This window comes from Gymnogyps californianus, chromosome 8, assembly GCF_018139145.2.
Source record: "Gymnogyps californianus isolate 813 chromosome 8, ASM1813914v2, whole genome shotgun sequence".
NCBI lineage: Eukaryota > Metazoa > Chordata > Aves > Accipitriformes > Cathartidae > Gymnogyps > Gymnogyps californianus.
Window position 1 is genome coordinate 24,217,045 of NC_059478.1, and position 15,594 is coordinate 24,232,638.

The following is a 15,594-nucleotide window of genomic DNA, read 5'->3' on the forward strand; positions in this document are numbered from 1 at the left end:
GGGCCACTGGATTGCTCGACTGCTTTTGATTGTCTTGCAGTAATTGAATAGCCGCGCTGTGTAACCTGTGCTGAAGGAATTAGGGCTGTTTATTCAGCAAACAGATGTCCTGAATTGTGGTGTGCTTACGATCTTACTGGCTTGCATCTTTCATTAGTTAATATTGCCGACTACCCAGGCTATCTTCCTTGCGCTGGTAATTTTGCATTTGCCAATGCGTTTCAGTGTCTCAAAGGGAGATTTGGAAGCTTGTAAAATTTGTGAAGTAATTCCGCTGATCCATCAAATACGAGTCCGTCAGTAGGCAAGGGTTACCCCTGCAACATCCTATGTTATAGTGCGTCAAACCGCTACCTCTTACCAGAATCGGGTCAGCCCTGGTGACTTGAACTGCGTGAGGTCCCAGCTGCCTCACGGAATGGGTAGGGATCATGTGAAATAGCTTTTGATACATGTATCCTGCTCCTGTGCAATGCTGACTGCAGTCAAAGGCATTTATCAGAGAGATCTCTGCCCTCAATCCATTTCCTGGCTTGTCCCTAGAACTGCACACTCCTGAGTGGCTTCAGATAGCTTGCAGAATTGAAAACAAAGCAGCTTTGTGTTTTAATCATCCCTACCGAGCCCCTAAAATTGATGTTGGGCTGGAAGTTCCTCAGCTGACGCAGGCTGGCAGGAGCCAGTGGCTCAGATAAGCTGTTTCCAGCCATGTGTGGGGATAAGGCCCAATATCTCACTTGAAATGAGTTGAGAACACCCCTTCCAGTGGGGCAGTGGTTTTGATAGATTGTAAGAGATTTAACCTCACAGCTATAGCTGTAACGTATAGAAAAGCTACTTTTTGCTGTTTCCAAATTACATTGGGTGTCATTTTTTTTCCTCTCCCTCAGCAGTCTGAACAATTGGACTCATGATACTAAGCAGGCCTGGCTTTTATAGGAAGAGCAATATGACAAATAACTCCCATAAACATGTTTACAGTTTTCACTATCATTTCTAAAATACCGTTTCCTACGTTGACACAGAGGAAGTTCACAGTGGTAGGGGCAAGGCTTTACAGGTGCCAAGTCATGATATGACCCCCCAAACACAGTTGCGTGGCTGCAAGACCAGTGAGTGCTGTATGGGGTTTGTGCTAGTAGGAACCTGATATCCAACCCCTCCAACTTTTCTGTTCTGTGAGAGATTACAAGTTTTGAGCAAAATCGTGGGGGTAATCCTGCAGCATTCAGCCATCAACAGCTGTGCTCACCACAGACTCCTCTGCAGGCCTTTTCTGTAAGCAGCTGTTATCCGCATACCGTTCCATGCTGGGGCTGATCCGTGCTTCTCATAAGACATAAATTGCAATTGCCTCCGTGTCCCTTATCATCACTTGATACTTGGAGTGATGCAGAAAATAAGGACGCCCCAAGGGGTATGTGTCTCACGGCAGCATCCTCAAGAAAGGTAGTTTTCTGGGGAGCTGGTGAATGAGCTACCTAATTGCACCTGCTCTAAAGGAGGTCTCAGCTCCGGTTTGGGGCTGTGGAAAGGTTTCTTACCTTAGCTTTTCCCTTAAAGATGGGAAGTGTGTGGCACAAAAGAGCTGTAAGAGAAGGGAGGTTAGATTTCTGTCACCTCAGAAAGGAGATTAGCAAAGGGAGCTGTCAAGTGAGCATGAGATATCCTCTGCACATGCTGTCATGCTAGATGCCAGAGGGACATTCCTGGCTCCTTGGTGACTGCTGCTAGCAAGACCTCAGCCTGGTCGTGGATTTTCCGAGTTTCAGTTTGTAACTGCAAAACCCACTCGTTTTTTTTTCTCTCACACTGTTTCCTTCTCCTTTCCTCCTGCTTCTCTTTTCCTGCTCTCCTGTCATTCCTGCTTCTGCTGCTGTAGTCCATGGAGGGAATTAGAGCTTGCAATGCCAAAAAAACCTCCTGCTTGTGTGTAGATTTTGCTTGTTCTTACCTAATGCCTACCTGAGATACACCCCTTCTGAAAGGATCTGAAACCCAGAAAGAAAAACTGATTTAGATAGTCTGCACTTGAAAGCAGATTCATAGCCTGTTTTAATGTGTATTAAAAGCACACTAGCTATCCTTGAATAAAACCAAGTGCTGACAAACTCGTTTTCTGGAATAAGGGTATCCACGTATTGGCATGAATAGGAGGATAGCTATTACTGACGAGCTCTGCGTGCGGACAAGTTAGTACAGCTAGCAAGGGCTGAAAGGAGCCGAGGCATGACTGAGCCTCATAATTAGACCTAGATTAGACTTTTGCTGGAGGGGAAGGCAAGGCAAGAACAGCTCTGAACTCCTATCGTCGCCTGTAGTGTTTGAACACAGAGACATCCCTCGCTGTCCCAGTGAAGTCAGCAACACCAAGCCGGGCTGGAACGAAGCCCCATTATCTCTACAGGAACATTGCTTGACAGGGCAGGTGTGGGCCTGTGCCGGGCTGTGCTCTGTAGTGTGACCAGCTCAGGTTTTCTCCACAGCCACTCTTCTCCAGGAGGGTTCAGGGAGGTAGCAGGGGAGGACCTGCAGTAGTTGAGGTCCCCCATTTCATGATGGTATGGGCACCTGAGGCCCTTGGATCACCTCCGGAGGAGGTGCTCATCCTACCCTTGAGCTTGAGCCCCAGACACTGTGACCTTGGCCCAGCGCAGGTCCCCTGGAGCTACCTTAGAACTAGTAGCAGGTGAACCCCAGCCTCCGAGTGTCTGAGATGCCGTCAGAGACTGGCTGTCAGATTTCCCCTGGCGTCTCATCATGCAGTGATGCGACCTGGGACTGCAGCCTCCTGGAAGCACGCTGCTGCTCTTAAACACCAGTGTTGCCTCTATGTTTGATTGACAAGGGATCAAACAAGTCCTTGCTGCCTGTGCATTTTTATAGATGCAGGCATGCCAGCGCTGTTTGGTTGAGTTTTGGTGGTGGTGTGGCCATAGCAGATAGGCAGGTTTCAGTCACCAGGTATGCATGGGAACTGGGCTGTACCGATACCAGTGCTAGCCCAGAGAACCTGCTGTGGCTCTGACTACACAGGGTGCACCTCTTCTCTACTGCTGTCATTTGCCACTATAGTTTTGGGGCTTGTGTGCAGTTAAGGGGGAAAAGAATGTGCGCCGCATGAGTCTTGCATGCCTGCCTGTGCCTGTCTGTGTCCAACTCGGCATGGGGTCTGGGGGCTGAGGGTCATCACGTGGTGGTCACCTTGCCCTCTGTCCAGGTGTTGAGTGCCCAGCATTCTCATCTGGGCTCTGTAATGGCTTGGGCTTGCAGGGGGTACATGGTATGGGAGCAGCACTGTACGTCTCTTTGGAGTCCAGAAAAGGCTTGATCTAAGATTTCTAGTATGGCAGAGGTAGCTTTGCTGACGGGTCTTTGTTATCAGTGTCTCTCTGTTGTACCCAGTGAAGTCAAGGCTAGATCATATAATTTCTGCTGATTTGTGGCTCATCACAGACGGGTAATTTTGATTGAACAGTCACCTCCAGTGCAGCAGGCTGGTCGTGTACCTGTGGATCAGACACTGAAGGATTTTCTGATCTCTCTCGTTTCTGTGGGCAAAGGATCACTGCAGATGGGAAGAGATTTCTTGCACAAATGCTGGTTTCAGATTTGCTTTTAGCTATGTGCTAAGCCTCCACAGAGACTTTGGACGAAGTTAACTGGGTGATACTTAGCTCAGTGCATTCTTTGTAAAATCTTGAACAAACCAGAAAAGATTGTCAATGGTAATCATGGTGATTAGATTAGATCACTTCAGGGTTTCAGCCTGCCCAGAGTAAACATCTGCTTTCAATACCATAAATAGCAAGGTGCTGCACTTTAGGCAAACTTGGCCTCAGTCCAAGGGAATGTCATTGTTTACTGCTTTTCCTATGTATCTTCCTTTGCTTTTCAATCTATACTATGCTGTACTTCTGTGTGTACCCTTCTTTTGTTTCTTTTCAGCCATGTAGGAATGCATTGTGGTTGCTCAGTATTGAGTGCTTCTGTTGCTTGTTACTGAATGCTAGCTCTGGTGTCATTCCAGTTAAGCTCTATGTACCTTTTGTCTTTGAAAATCAATGCAGAGCAAATTAAAAAAGAACTAGTTTTTGTGGTACCTTTCATTTAAAAAAAAATTCCATTTATGTTTGCTCATGATGAGAGAGGTTTCTAGGGAGGCCGGTCTGGGAGACAAAATATGGTTTGTGCTTTTAATAAGCATCAGGAACCGTTTTTTTTCCTTTACAAACCTTCATAGTCACTCTCATCTAAACAGAAAAACAATATTCCAGGGCATTGTTTGTTTACAGCAGATGTTGCCTTGTGCTACAGAGTCTTGATTTGCAAACAAGTCAAGGGTCTTGGGAATTCTCCTGAGATCTTAGGGAGAAATATGTAAGATTAGCCACCACTGGCTGCGTTTGTGCTACAGGTGTGGCAGTACAGGTAGAAGGAAGCACCTGAGGTGGCCTCTTGCTAGTACCTTCCTGTCAGGAGTGAGGGGTTACGGTTCCAGATGTGTGGTGATAGCAGGAAAAATCAGACTGCAGCAAGTTCAGACTCCTCCGGGACTTGGGAAGATGCGGAGATCTTGTTTGTTTAAACACTGCAAGTGAGCTTGGGAGCCTTGCAGAATTGGATTTGCCAAAGAAGGAGGTTTGCTTAAGTTCCCTTAAAACAGGGAAAAAAAGAAACATACTGAAAATAATTGAGTTTCTGGTGCTTTAAAAGCTTCTTAATGTTCTTCAAGTTCTTTTTTTCTGCGAAAGTATGTCCTTTTGATTGCAGTTCAGGCTTAGCAGAGTACAGTACATCTTGCCACAGAATGAGTAAATGAGCTCTGTTCTGCAGCTGCTATTGAATGACGATGTTGGAGCATGCCTTGGCTTATCAGTGAAGGCTGCCTAATGTATTCCACCCAGCCTACCTGAGCGTGCTCTGCAGCAGCAAACCCAATTAACTATTTTCGTACCTGCTGTATGAACGGTTTTAACAGTTATGGGGGTGCTTCATTTTATTGTATTTCAGTAAGACATGCCAGAGCGTGCACTGGCAATTTCTCGCACACCTCTGTTGCTCTCTGCAGCCCAGAAAATGCACCAGGAGCTTTCCATGGCACAGTCTGGCAAGGCGGCTCATGAGCAGAGTGTGGCTCATTAGCTTTACATTCATTAGTTTCTGAAAGCCTTCTGAATCATATTTGGGGGCATGAGGAAGAGATTTACAGTCTATCCTACCAGTGTGACAGAATGTTTCTAGTCAAAAAAAGAGGAAATGGGCCTCTCTGGACCATTCTAAGGCGTTTTATTGTTTAGCTATTGTTTTTCAAGATGCCGCAAACTATTTGGCTTTGTGTTTGTCTGTTATCTTCAACTCAATCCTCCCACAAAAAGGCAAATACCTGCTTTTACTGAATTATTAACAACAATAGATGGAGCTTACATATCAATGAAAATTATGGACGTTTCCCAAGGCAATTGATTTAAACGGAGTTAAATTTAGTGGAAGCTTCTATTGGTGTAATGAATGCTCGTTATAGAGCCTAATGTGCTTTAAGGGCTTGAAAACCTTCTCAGTAGGGAAGTCAGGCTGCTGTTTTCCAGCAGAGGCACAGATGCTGTACCATGGCACTGCTGTCACTACAACCGTATCCCATCGCTACACCCGAACATTCCTCTTTAACCTTGTGTGTTTTTTCCTCTTGCAGAAGACCACCTCCCAGCTGGCTTCCCAACCATTGACATGGGCCCGCAGCTGAAGGTGGTGGAAAAGGCCCGCACAGCCACAATGCTCTGTGCTGCCAGCGGGAACCCTGATCCTGAAATCTCCTGGTTCAAGGACTTCCTGCCTGTCGACACTGCAACTAGCAATGGGCGAATCAAGCAGCTCCGCTCGGGTAAGGTAGCAAAGCAAGTAAGCCTTCCCTACCTCCTCACTCTTCCTCCCGCTTCTCTTTACTTGCTGCTATTATTTTTTCCCTGAAATGCTGAAATGCAATTCTAAACCCAAATGTCAGTTTGATTTGAGCTTGTTTCTTTTACAATATAAAAACAGTTTTTGGAGCTGATCCTCTCTGGCAGGATATTGTGGCTTGTTAAAAGGAGACATTAGAGTGGACGTGCCTTTTGGAACATCACCTGGATTCCTTCTTCGGTAGACCATCTTGACATTGCCCCAAATCCTTGGTAGGGTCAGACATTTCATGACCAACTCAACAGGTCTCAGATATTTTTAATAGGAGCACAGTGCAAATCAGGACGGTGAGATACTGGTTGAGATTTTACAATCAGCGGTCACATACTAATTCACTCCTTACATAGACTCTGCAAGACAGTGCTCTGCGTTCTGTTGAGATCTTTATCATTCTTGCTATGTGACACCACAAGAATAAAGAAAAACCCAAGAAGCAGCAATTCTATGGATTTCAAAGGAAGGTGGACACAGTTTTGAAATATAGCATTTCTTTTTGATTTTTTTTGTTTGATAAGCCACATACTAGCTTTTGAAATACAGATGGTTAGTTCTCATGGGTGGCTAAGAATGCACTCATTTTAGCAAGGAACTCTTGTTTTGCTGCTGCACTGTTTGGTCTCTCAGGACTGTAAGGCCCATTAGAGAATTAAAGAAAATAAAATGTTGCTTTATTCACTGATAAAGTGCAGCTCCCCAGCGTGAATTGCAGTGGCTATTTAACAATGCACAGCAGCACTATACAACAGCTTTAGTCTGGGGGAAAAAAGCCCACATTACCCTACACGAAGTACAGAAGGGAACAGAGCTGGAACAACTTTGGTCTAGAAAGGTCTCACACTTAAATAAGAGGGAGACTGCCTTGCCTGGCCACGATGTATCTCTGGGCACACAAAAGCCATTTGTTATGAGTGCTGCTGCCAGGGCAACACCATCTTCCTCCTAGCAAGGTGAACATCTTGACACATTTCCCCATAGCAGGAGCCCTCTGCATAAATCTGATGATGCTTGGATGATAAGAAGTAGGCTTGTACTTGGGGGAGTGGGTAATGAAACATCACTCTCATCAAAAATAGAACCCAGCCTGACACTCCTGATCCCACCTTGATGTACCAGTGAGCGCTAATTATACTAATGCATTTATAGCTTATGAAATTTCCCAGTGACCTTTAGCTTATCTCCCCCACAACATGGTTTAATCTTGATCTGTTTGTGCTGAAAGAAAATATCACACTTGTTAATTATTCTGAGAAGCTTTAGGAAGCTGCAACAGGAAAGTGCGCATGGATGTGTTTCACTTCTAGCTGACTAAATCAGCATCAGAAATTACCATAAATGAGCAGCAAGGCAGCTCCTGATGCACTTGGTGTACGTTCTGCAGCCTCCTTTTCGCAGGCACTTGGCTGCCTCTCTACCAGCTGCTTCACAAGTTTAGCGAGATAGAAAGTTTAAAAACAAACTAGTAAACCTGTCACTGTGTCCAAGTTTTGCTTCCTATTCTCTGTTCTTGAGCAACATCTCAATTGAATATTTCACCTGGGATTCAAACTCTAGAGCTGGCTGCTTGCTGAAGACACAGTAATTACCAAGGGAGGTGTCAAGGGAACCTTTTAGAAATCAATGAACAGCACACATCCTCAGACTCGCGAAAGAAATTGATTAGCTCTCTAATGTAGTAAGGGAGGTTTCCACAGTTCAATGCAAGAGACTTCCAAATATGAATGAAGTTTTATTTTCAGAGACCTGGTGATACAATGCCAAGATTCACCAAGGCTCTGCTCCCCCCTGGCTTGAGTGGGGAGCAAGAAGTTTACTGCTTCTCGTGGGCCAGAGATTCAACCCTTGCTTGCATTTGTGGTTTTTTCCTATATTTGTAGTTGATATAAAGTAGGGCCTGCACTTTGAAGTGTCTGAGTCCCACTTACCTGACTGCAGTCACCCTGTGTGAGCAATGTGATGGGTTGGGCAGTCTCTGATCCATTCTGCAAGGTGCTAATTGAGCTCTCCAGCACTACACCGTAGTGGGGCAGAGTTGTTTTTCAAAGAAAAGAGTATTTAAATAGATGCCTCATTATATGAGAGAGTTTAATAGTTTGCAAAGTCTCTGCTCCATTAAGATCATATCTTACAGCCAGCCTGGCATATCTGCATGAATGTCAGTTTATACTATCTCAATCTAAATATACGCTCATTTAATTTCATTTAATTAAAACCCAATAAAAGCTAGACAGATGTAATATAGTTAAAATAGCTACAGCACGGTGTGAGCCCAATATGGCATATATAGAGTGTCCAACCTTCGATGAGTACATAATATATTATTATTCAGATGTACTAAATATAGGTCATAAAGGTCAAAGCAGCTTTGGAGTCTGACTTAGAGAGGGGATTGAGGGATGATTTCATTTCTTCAGGCTCCTAGTGTGGAATAAATAGCTAGAGGTAAAGAAGCAGCATGTTTGGGAAAGGTGCTCTCTTCTGACATTCACGGTTATGTGGGCTGGCAGTGCTCTGGGGGCTTCAGGCAGGTCTTTGAACTTGCATGCAGTCAGATCATGTGCCCAAGGGGGCTCTGAACATCAATTTCTAGAGGTCTGTTCATCTTCTGTCAAGGTACTACAGAGTTTGTGGTTTAAGACAACGAAGCCATCATCTTAGGCTCTTCTAACCCCGGAGGACTGGTGTCTCTGTCAGGAGCAAATACACAGTTTATAACTCTGCCCTGTATCCTACCGTCGCTCATTTACTAATTACATCTATATGTGTGTATATGCAGTTTTCTCATTAAACCTTCTGACAGTTAGCATAACTCTTTACATTTGGAGGGCTTTTTTTTCCTCTTTCTCCCCAATACATAGATCTTTCCTCCCAAGTAATGCTTAATTCTTTTTTAAGCCCAGCTCTTGGGTAGTTTTGCCAGTACGTGTTAGGCTAATTGCTCTAGAGACGAGAACACAAATAAATACAGGTTTTCATCTCCATTATCACAGATCAAGGCAAAAGCAAGGTCTCTGACTCATGCTGGTTGTAGCAAAATTCTCCCTTGCTCATCTTGCTAATACTTCCCACCTCTTGTGGAGAGACTGCTTTTCTGCAAATGCAGTGACTCAGGACAACTCCCTGTTCTCCCCCAGGGTGCGTAGCTTCAGTCATTGCCTCTCAGTCATTGACACAGGATCTAAGGCCAGCTCTGGGCTGGGAAACCTCCCCAGCATGCTAACTCACTTAAAACCTGTTTGGCTGAACTGATTTTAAAACTGTCCGGACATTGTAGTGTTAGGTGATGTACATATGAGTTCTGGCTGCAAGGGTCAGTGCTGCACCTCTAACCATGTTTTAAAATTAGTTGATGATGTGGCGGAAACTCTCTCAATATAGATCAGATTGTGCTGATGCTTCACAGTTCTTCTGTATAGATTCTTGGATCACAAGCTCCTGAAGACTTCAAAGCAACTCTGATGGTATTCATTCTCTCAAAGCTCTTGAATGCTTCCAGTGAGTTTCATAGTTGAAAAATTGCTCTTCCACTTTGCTCTTGAAAAAACTTATGAACAACATGTCAAATTAGAATAAATAACTATTCTGAATGTTAACATATGGATATCTTTGCCATGTAAGGAAACTCCAGAAATTCAGGGAGCTTTGTCATCTTTCATCTAGTAAAGAACTTGGTCTTACAACAAGTATCATTCTCTTAATCACCATCAATTAACTGAGTTATGGAACCGTGCCCTAGTGTGGCTTTCAGGCGATTAACTGCAAGCAAAGTATCAGAGAGGGCTCTGCAGGTGACTTCAGCCACTCTTTGGAAAAGCGTAGGTGCCTGTAACAAAGAAGCAGCGGGAGCCAGCTCAGCAGATCATCTTGCTGCATTTATGCTCTCAGAGTTACCAGCAAGCGTTTCCATTTTAGTCTTGATCCTATAGGTAGAAGCACTACTTATTTGGAAACAAAAGGAATACCCAACATATACAGAGCAAACTTGCAAAAAGAGGTGGTGCATGTCCCAGTGACCGGCAGTGACAGCCATATCCTGCTTCACTGATAATAGCCAGCAGTTAGTACCCAACAGAAGACATTCAGCTCCTGGCAAGAAACAGCTTTGAGTCCAGACATCAGACAGACATTGACCTGGGACGAGGTGTGTAAGGACAGCCCAAAAGAATGGCGACTGGGGAGTATTATCCAAAAGGATCAGGAAACCCACACAAGGATGGATGCTCTCTCAGAAAGGACTGACTGGATGAGGGTTGAAGCAGTATCACAGCCAGCCAGTTGACAGCTGAAGTTTTATGTCCTGGAAGAACCTATACTGCACATCTGGGTCTTGCTGTGTGAGGTGCACACAGCAGTGATGGGATCCACACAGACTCCCTGTTGCAACTGGTGGCAAGTAGCCAGTCTTTTCTGTAGTACTTTCACTTTTGAAAGTAGTTTCCCCTAAAACTGTGTTAGGAAGTAGCTGAAAGCACTGTTGGAGCTCTCTGAGATTCAGTGTTGCACTGCCCTAGTGCCCAGTTGCAGCCAGCAAGAGCCTTGGTTTCTCTTTTGATGTTTGATGTTGCTTTGGAGTGATTTTTTGGTGGTTTAGGTTCCTACAAGGAAGTGGTGTGTTGCTAAGTCTGGGGTGGTGTCAGCAGAGTGAAATTCCTTCTCCAACAGAGCCTCTCATCCGCACTGGGAAATACTGATGCAAATAATCCCATGGGGTTTTCCAGTGTATCATCCTATGTTTTGCCTTGCTTTGGGTGCCTGGCTGTGTGCTTCCAGTACACAGAGGATGTCAGGGTTAGCATTCATTCCTGACTGAAGTGAATGTACAGGGTGTTATTCAGTGTCTGTTATCATGAAGGGGAAATAATAAACTCTCCTTCCTTATGAGTGTTTCAAACCTTTCAAACACAAGGAATTGGGTTTGAAGTTTGACCTTGGGGTGCCCTTTGCATAGAGCAGCCTGGTGATCACAGGGCACAAGTTGGCCTCAGTAACCATTCAAGTGATGGCACCTCCGTCACTTGATGGACTCTTATGTTGGCATTCTGTGGCCTATGTGCTGTGATTTGGTCCCTTTGAGGGACACCCTGAAAGGACAACAGCCAGAGATGCATTGTCATATGATGTGAAGGGTGAATGGAAACTTTCATTCTTTCTGGATGAGGAAATTTGGGGTCCAACAGAAAAGCCTTGTGCACTCTCCGTAATGGTGTCCTGTGAGTGAAGAGTGAATGTCTTAACTTTGCAGAGGTGAGAGAGACCCAGAGCAAACACTGCACTAAATACAGCAAGCCTCTGTGCTGCTCCCACAAGAGTTGGCTTACATTCGGAGGGAAGGAGGATTGGGATTTAGCACAGGAAAAAATTAGCTGGTCACACTTACATTTTAGGGGATCTGCTTCAAGTATGCAGTTGCTCCTAGAGCTCTGCGTAGACAATGGAGTATTAGAGAAAGGGTTTAGCCTCTACAGGGAGTAGATTTAAAGATTTGCTGCAAATCTTTTCAGTTCTAGGGCAGAACAACAAACCCTATTTCAGCCAGATGAGAGAGAAGGAAGTCCTGCTTTCTGCCCCTTGGGCTTGTGCTCAAAGTCATTGCACCGTTCCCATGGGAAGTGACACACTGTGGTGATGCTTTTCTTAACTCTGAGAATTGTGGAAGGGGACAGGGGGAGGGGGAAGGGGGGAGGCCCTAGACCAAACAGAACAAAAATGTCACTTGGCAAACTTTCCAAACAGGCAAAGAGAAATAACCCTGTTTTCCATGGCTGTGCTATTCCATGCGAGTATCTCTGGGTATAAGTGTTCTGTCAAGGGTAGCGGTAGTTACTAAGATAGATAAATAAGCAGCAGATTTATTACTGCAAGAGAGAGATTACCCACAACTTCAGTCACTGCAAGATCTTTCCTGATGCTTCAGTCATCTGTGGATAGAAAGCGTCAGAAAATATAACCAGACATAAAGTTAAAATGGAGTAATGTCATCTTGGCAGAGGAAAATGCTAAAATGAGTAGTTTGAATTGCTGCTCCTGCTTACAGAAAGGACTCTGCCTAAAGGAAGGGTGGTTAGGAAAGAAAAAGAATAAGTATAAATATTGAATTGCTTTTTAAAAGGCAAGTTAAACATGCTTAAAATATGCCTTCTTTGTATTTACAGAAATTCTTTTCTGTCTTTCTTTCCCATTGGGTGATCATTGTTGTGGATAATGGAATGAGCTGTAAATCTGAGATACACGACACTCTTGTATGCATACTGGTATTTATTAATCAATACACTGAACATGATTTGACACACTGTGTCCTGTTTAACCCTGTTTTTCTGTCTGTTTAAACTCCTCAGTTTTCTTTGGTAAGTGCTTGGTATTCAGATCCTACAAATCTGCATAAAACCAACACATACCATGAACTGCCTACAGATTTGATCTGCATGAATCTCTCCCTTATACTAACAGCCTTCATATGTGCAAGATAAGACCAAGGGGACAAAAATGGGGATTAGAAGGGTTCCCTGCCAATTTGCCCAGCTGGAGCATCTCTCCTTCAGTCATGCTTCGTTATTGATTGTACGCTGAACTCAAGACACTGACCAGTGGATCCTCCACTTGCTAAACACATTGACCTCATAAAACAAACCTTTATAGATCGCTGCAACAGGATAACTTAACCTCACTCCCAGAGAAGCCCTCCTTATAAGATACTCTTCATTATAGCATGTAAAATTATCTCCAGTGCCTTATAAAGAGGGTAGGGATTCCTTTCTCCAGCTAACATCCAAATTAGGCAGGAACAACAGAGGTCTGGCTACCATGCCATTGTTACATTACCAGAAACTACTTCGTTTTGAAATATTTCGGTATGTAAAGTTAATTCTGCATGACACCAATTTCTTTTGCCGGAGGGAACCTGATGCAAGGGTTATGCGAATGCGGAGAATGGCTCAAAACTGATTTGTTACACTCTCCCCTTAGTTTAATTTCTTTAAGTGAGCAGATTTTGTCCCACTGGTCATTCTAACCTAAAAGCAAAATTGCACCTAGCGCCCGCAACCATGCGCTTTCCACCCCTCCTGCCCAGCACACTCACGGTCACACAGCCCCCCGGACACCTCCTCCTTGTTCTGTATGAGGAATGAAGGGGCACTGCACCATCTTCCCAGCGTGTCCTCCATCTCAACTGCTTGAACAGTGGTGTGGGTGAATGCAGGTGGTGAGGCCAGCCAGCAATGCCACCTCGGCAGCTTAGTTCGGCCCCCGTTCATGAGGGTGGTGGCGGCAAAACGCAGGGCTAGATGCTGCACTCCTGGAAGCAATGAGCTTTACTAACCTCCTGAGAGTGTCACTCTGACTTTTATTGCACATCAGTTTCTTTTTGTTTATTCCTGTCGCGCTAATACAAATTCTAGCTTTAAAATAACTTTCTGCTTTTTAGTTATAATTTTCTTCCTCTCCTCTTTGTACTAATGCTTCTCTCTAATCTTATTTGCATTCAAATTACCTCACCAGGTGGTACACCGATCAGAGGTAAGAATGCTGAAATGTGCCTCCAGTTGTCCCGTCACTCCATCTCCTGTCTGCCTTGTCCCTTCTCCGGTGTTTCTCATCTCCAGCTTTTACTCTCAGCCCTAACTCTGCCAGTGCTCTCGCTCATCTGCACTCTCCCACTAGTGTGTTTATTTTGGTTAGTTTTTAGCGTGATTTCTTGTAGACTCATCCATTGCGATTTTGCACTGTTGAAAAGGGGTTATTCAATGGAAAGTTTGCAAACTGGAAAATGGTCCCTGGCCTCCGCCATGGGAGAGTTGACATCTCCTGCAGCTCCTGCAAGTCTCTGAACTTCCCGCACAGTTGTGGTCTCTGAGGTTTTGTGTCTAGGGGGTTTTAGATGGATTGCTTTAGTGTAAGTGTAAGGAGGTAACATTGTCACAAGAGAACAGTCAAATTCTTCTCTGCTGCTGCTGATGGGCATGAAACTGTAATGAGGAGAGAAATCCTTGAAAATTTGAGCAAATCTGGCTCTGGGATAAGGAGCACCTTTGTTTGCGTTCTTCATGTTTGCCTTTCAAGTGTGCTAACCCTCTAATGTGGCGGCAGAGTGGAGAACCACTGCCCCAGACCCATCTTTCTGATCTGGACATGCTGATGTTGCTTTCCAGCACAAAGATTTGTTTTAAATAGATGAATCAGAAGCACATCTGGCTGCTTTAAGCCTTCATTAATTAAACCTACTCCTGGTTTGACAGCCTGGTGTGCACAGTCCCTGGCTAGTTTTCACAGCCTGTATGCACCAGTAATGACTTTCCAATTGGAGTGTTGTCTTTTCTAGCCTAAACACTCAAAGCTGTCTCTTTAGATTAACTTTAGTGTGTTAATCAGTGTTACATGCTAAGGCCCTTCTGAATTCTCTTGTGATTTTGGCTACCCCTGTTGACTGACCCCTGGATTTCTCGACAGAATGACTACCACCTACAAATCAACACGACCTCGTTCATTCAGTTTTCCCCCTTCTCCCCTTTCCTCCCCCTTTTCCCTGAATCACTGCTGGAAGTTAATAATCTGACTCTTTGGAACTGGTTCTGTTGCTGGGGGTTAATGTTTTCAGCCCCTGTTAAGTGATTTTAGAGTAAATGTGAATTGCCGTTTGATGCGTATTTGCATTAAGTTGCCTCTGTAGCAAATCTGGGTCAGGGAAAAAGACTGCAAACCTTACTTTGATATGAATGGGCTTATATATCTGTCATTCCTCCCTTTGGAACGCTGGAGATTGACAGCTGTGATGTTACAAGCTCCTTAAACTATTTCTTCATCTCCTATTTCTACTGCAAATCCTAAAATGAAATGACAGATTGAATGCTAACTAGCCAAGCACTCTGAGCTCCCAGCCATGCACGCTGAGCGCGCAGCCATGCCGGGGCCTCCCCGCACGCTTGCTGCACGCCCGCCCTGTCTGATGACATTAGTGACTCAGCACCAGAACTGTGTGGATGCTCCATACGTCTTGCTTGGGAACCGAACACATCTCTGTGGAAAGAACCATCCATCTCATAAAACATAAGTTCCCCGCACCCCCACCCCTCTTCCCACCCCCATTTGAGTCCTGATGAGGTATTTTAAGAATGTTCTTGACATTATTTAAAATATATATGTCCTGTTTGAATGTCAAAGATGACATTTCTGTGAGAGCAAACAGAAGCCACGTGCTGCTCTCTGGCTTCTCCCAGAGGATTTCTGTCAGCCTAATGCCTTTTATTTAAAACGGAGGTCATTGAATTTCTAAAGATAACGACAGATTAGATGAAAGTGCTTTTATGATGGTGAGGTTGTGTCCATGTAGAAGTGACTGTTCTGCCATGTTCTATACCCAGCTGCACTCTTGTTCCTCATTAAGGTAAGTTTGATGCTTTGGAATCCATTAATTTGGTCTGAAAGGAAGGGTGAACTAATGACTCTTAATGAACCCTTTTGGTAATAATGTTTGGGGGGAAGGGGTGGTTTTGGTTTGATTTAATTGCTGCTGTGACTGTGTTGCTAGGAATTGTGTGTCTGGAGTACTTGGGAGGTTCGAGCGTTACCCAAGGCCTTTGTGCCGGAGCAGCGGAGAACCCACTCGCAGGGAGCAGCGTGCGGTTAGCGAGGGGATGACCTGAG

At 44.6% G+C, this 15,594-nt stretch overlaps 1 protein-coding gene across 1 annotated transcript in view; it reads left to right on the forward strand.

Annotated features, from left to right (window-relative positions):
• PTPRF (protein tyrosine phosphatase receptor type F) overlaps nucleotides 1–15,594 on the forward strand; it is a 395,755-nt gene that overhangs the window by 276,563 nt on the left and 103,598 nt on the right. The window contains 1 exon segment of the mRNA XM_050901434.1: nucleotides 5,693–5,881. Coding sequence (XP_050757391.1) covers nucleotides 5,693–5,881 — 189 coding nt within the window.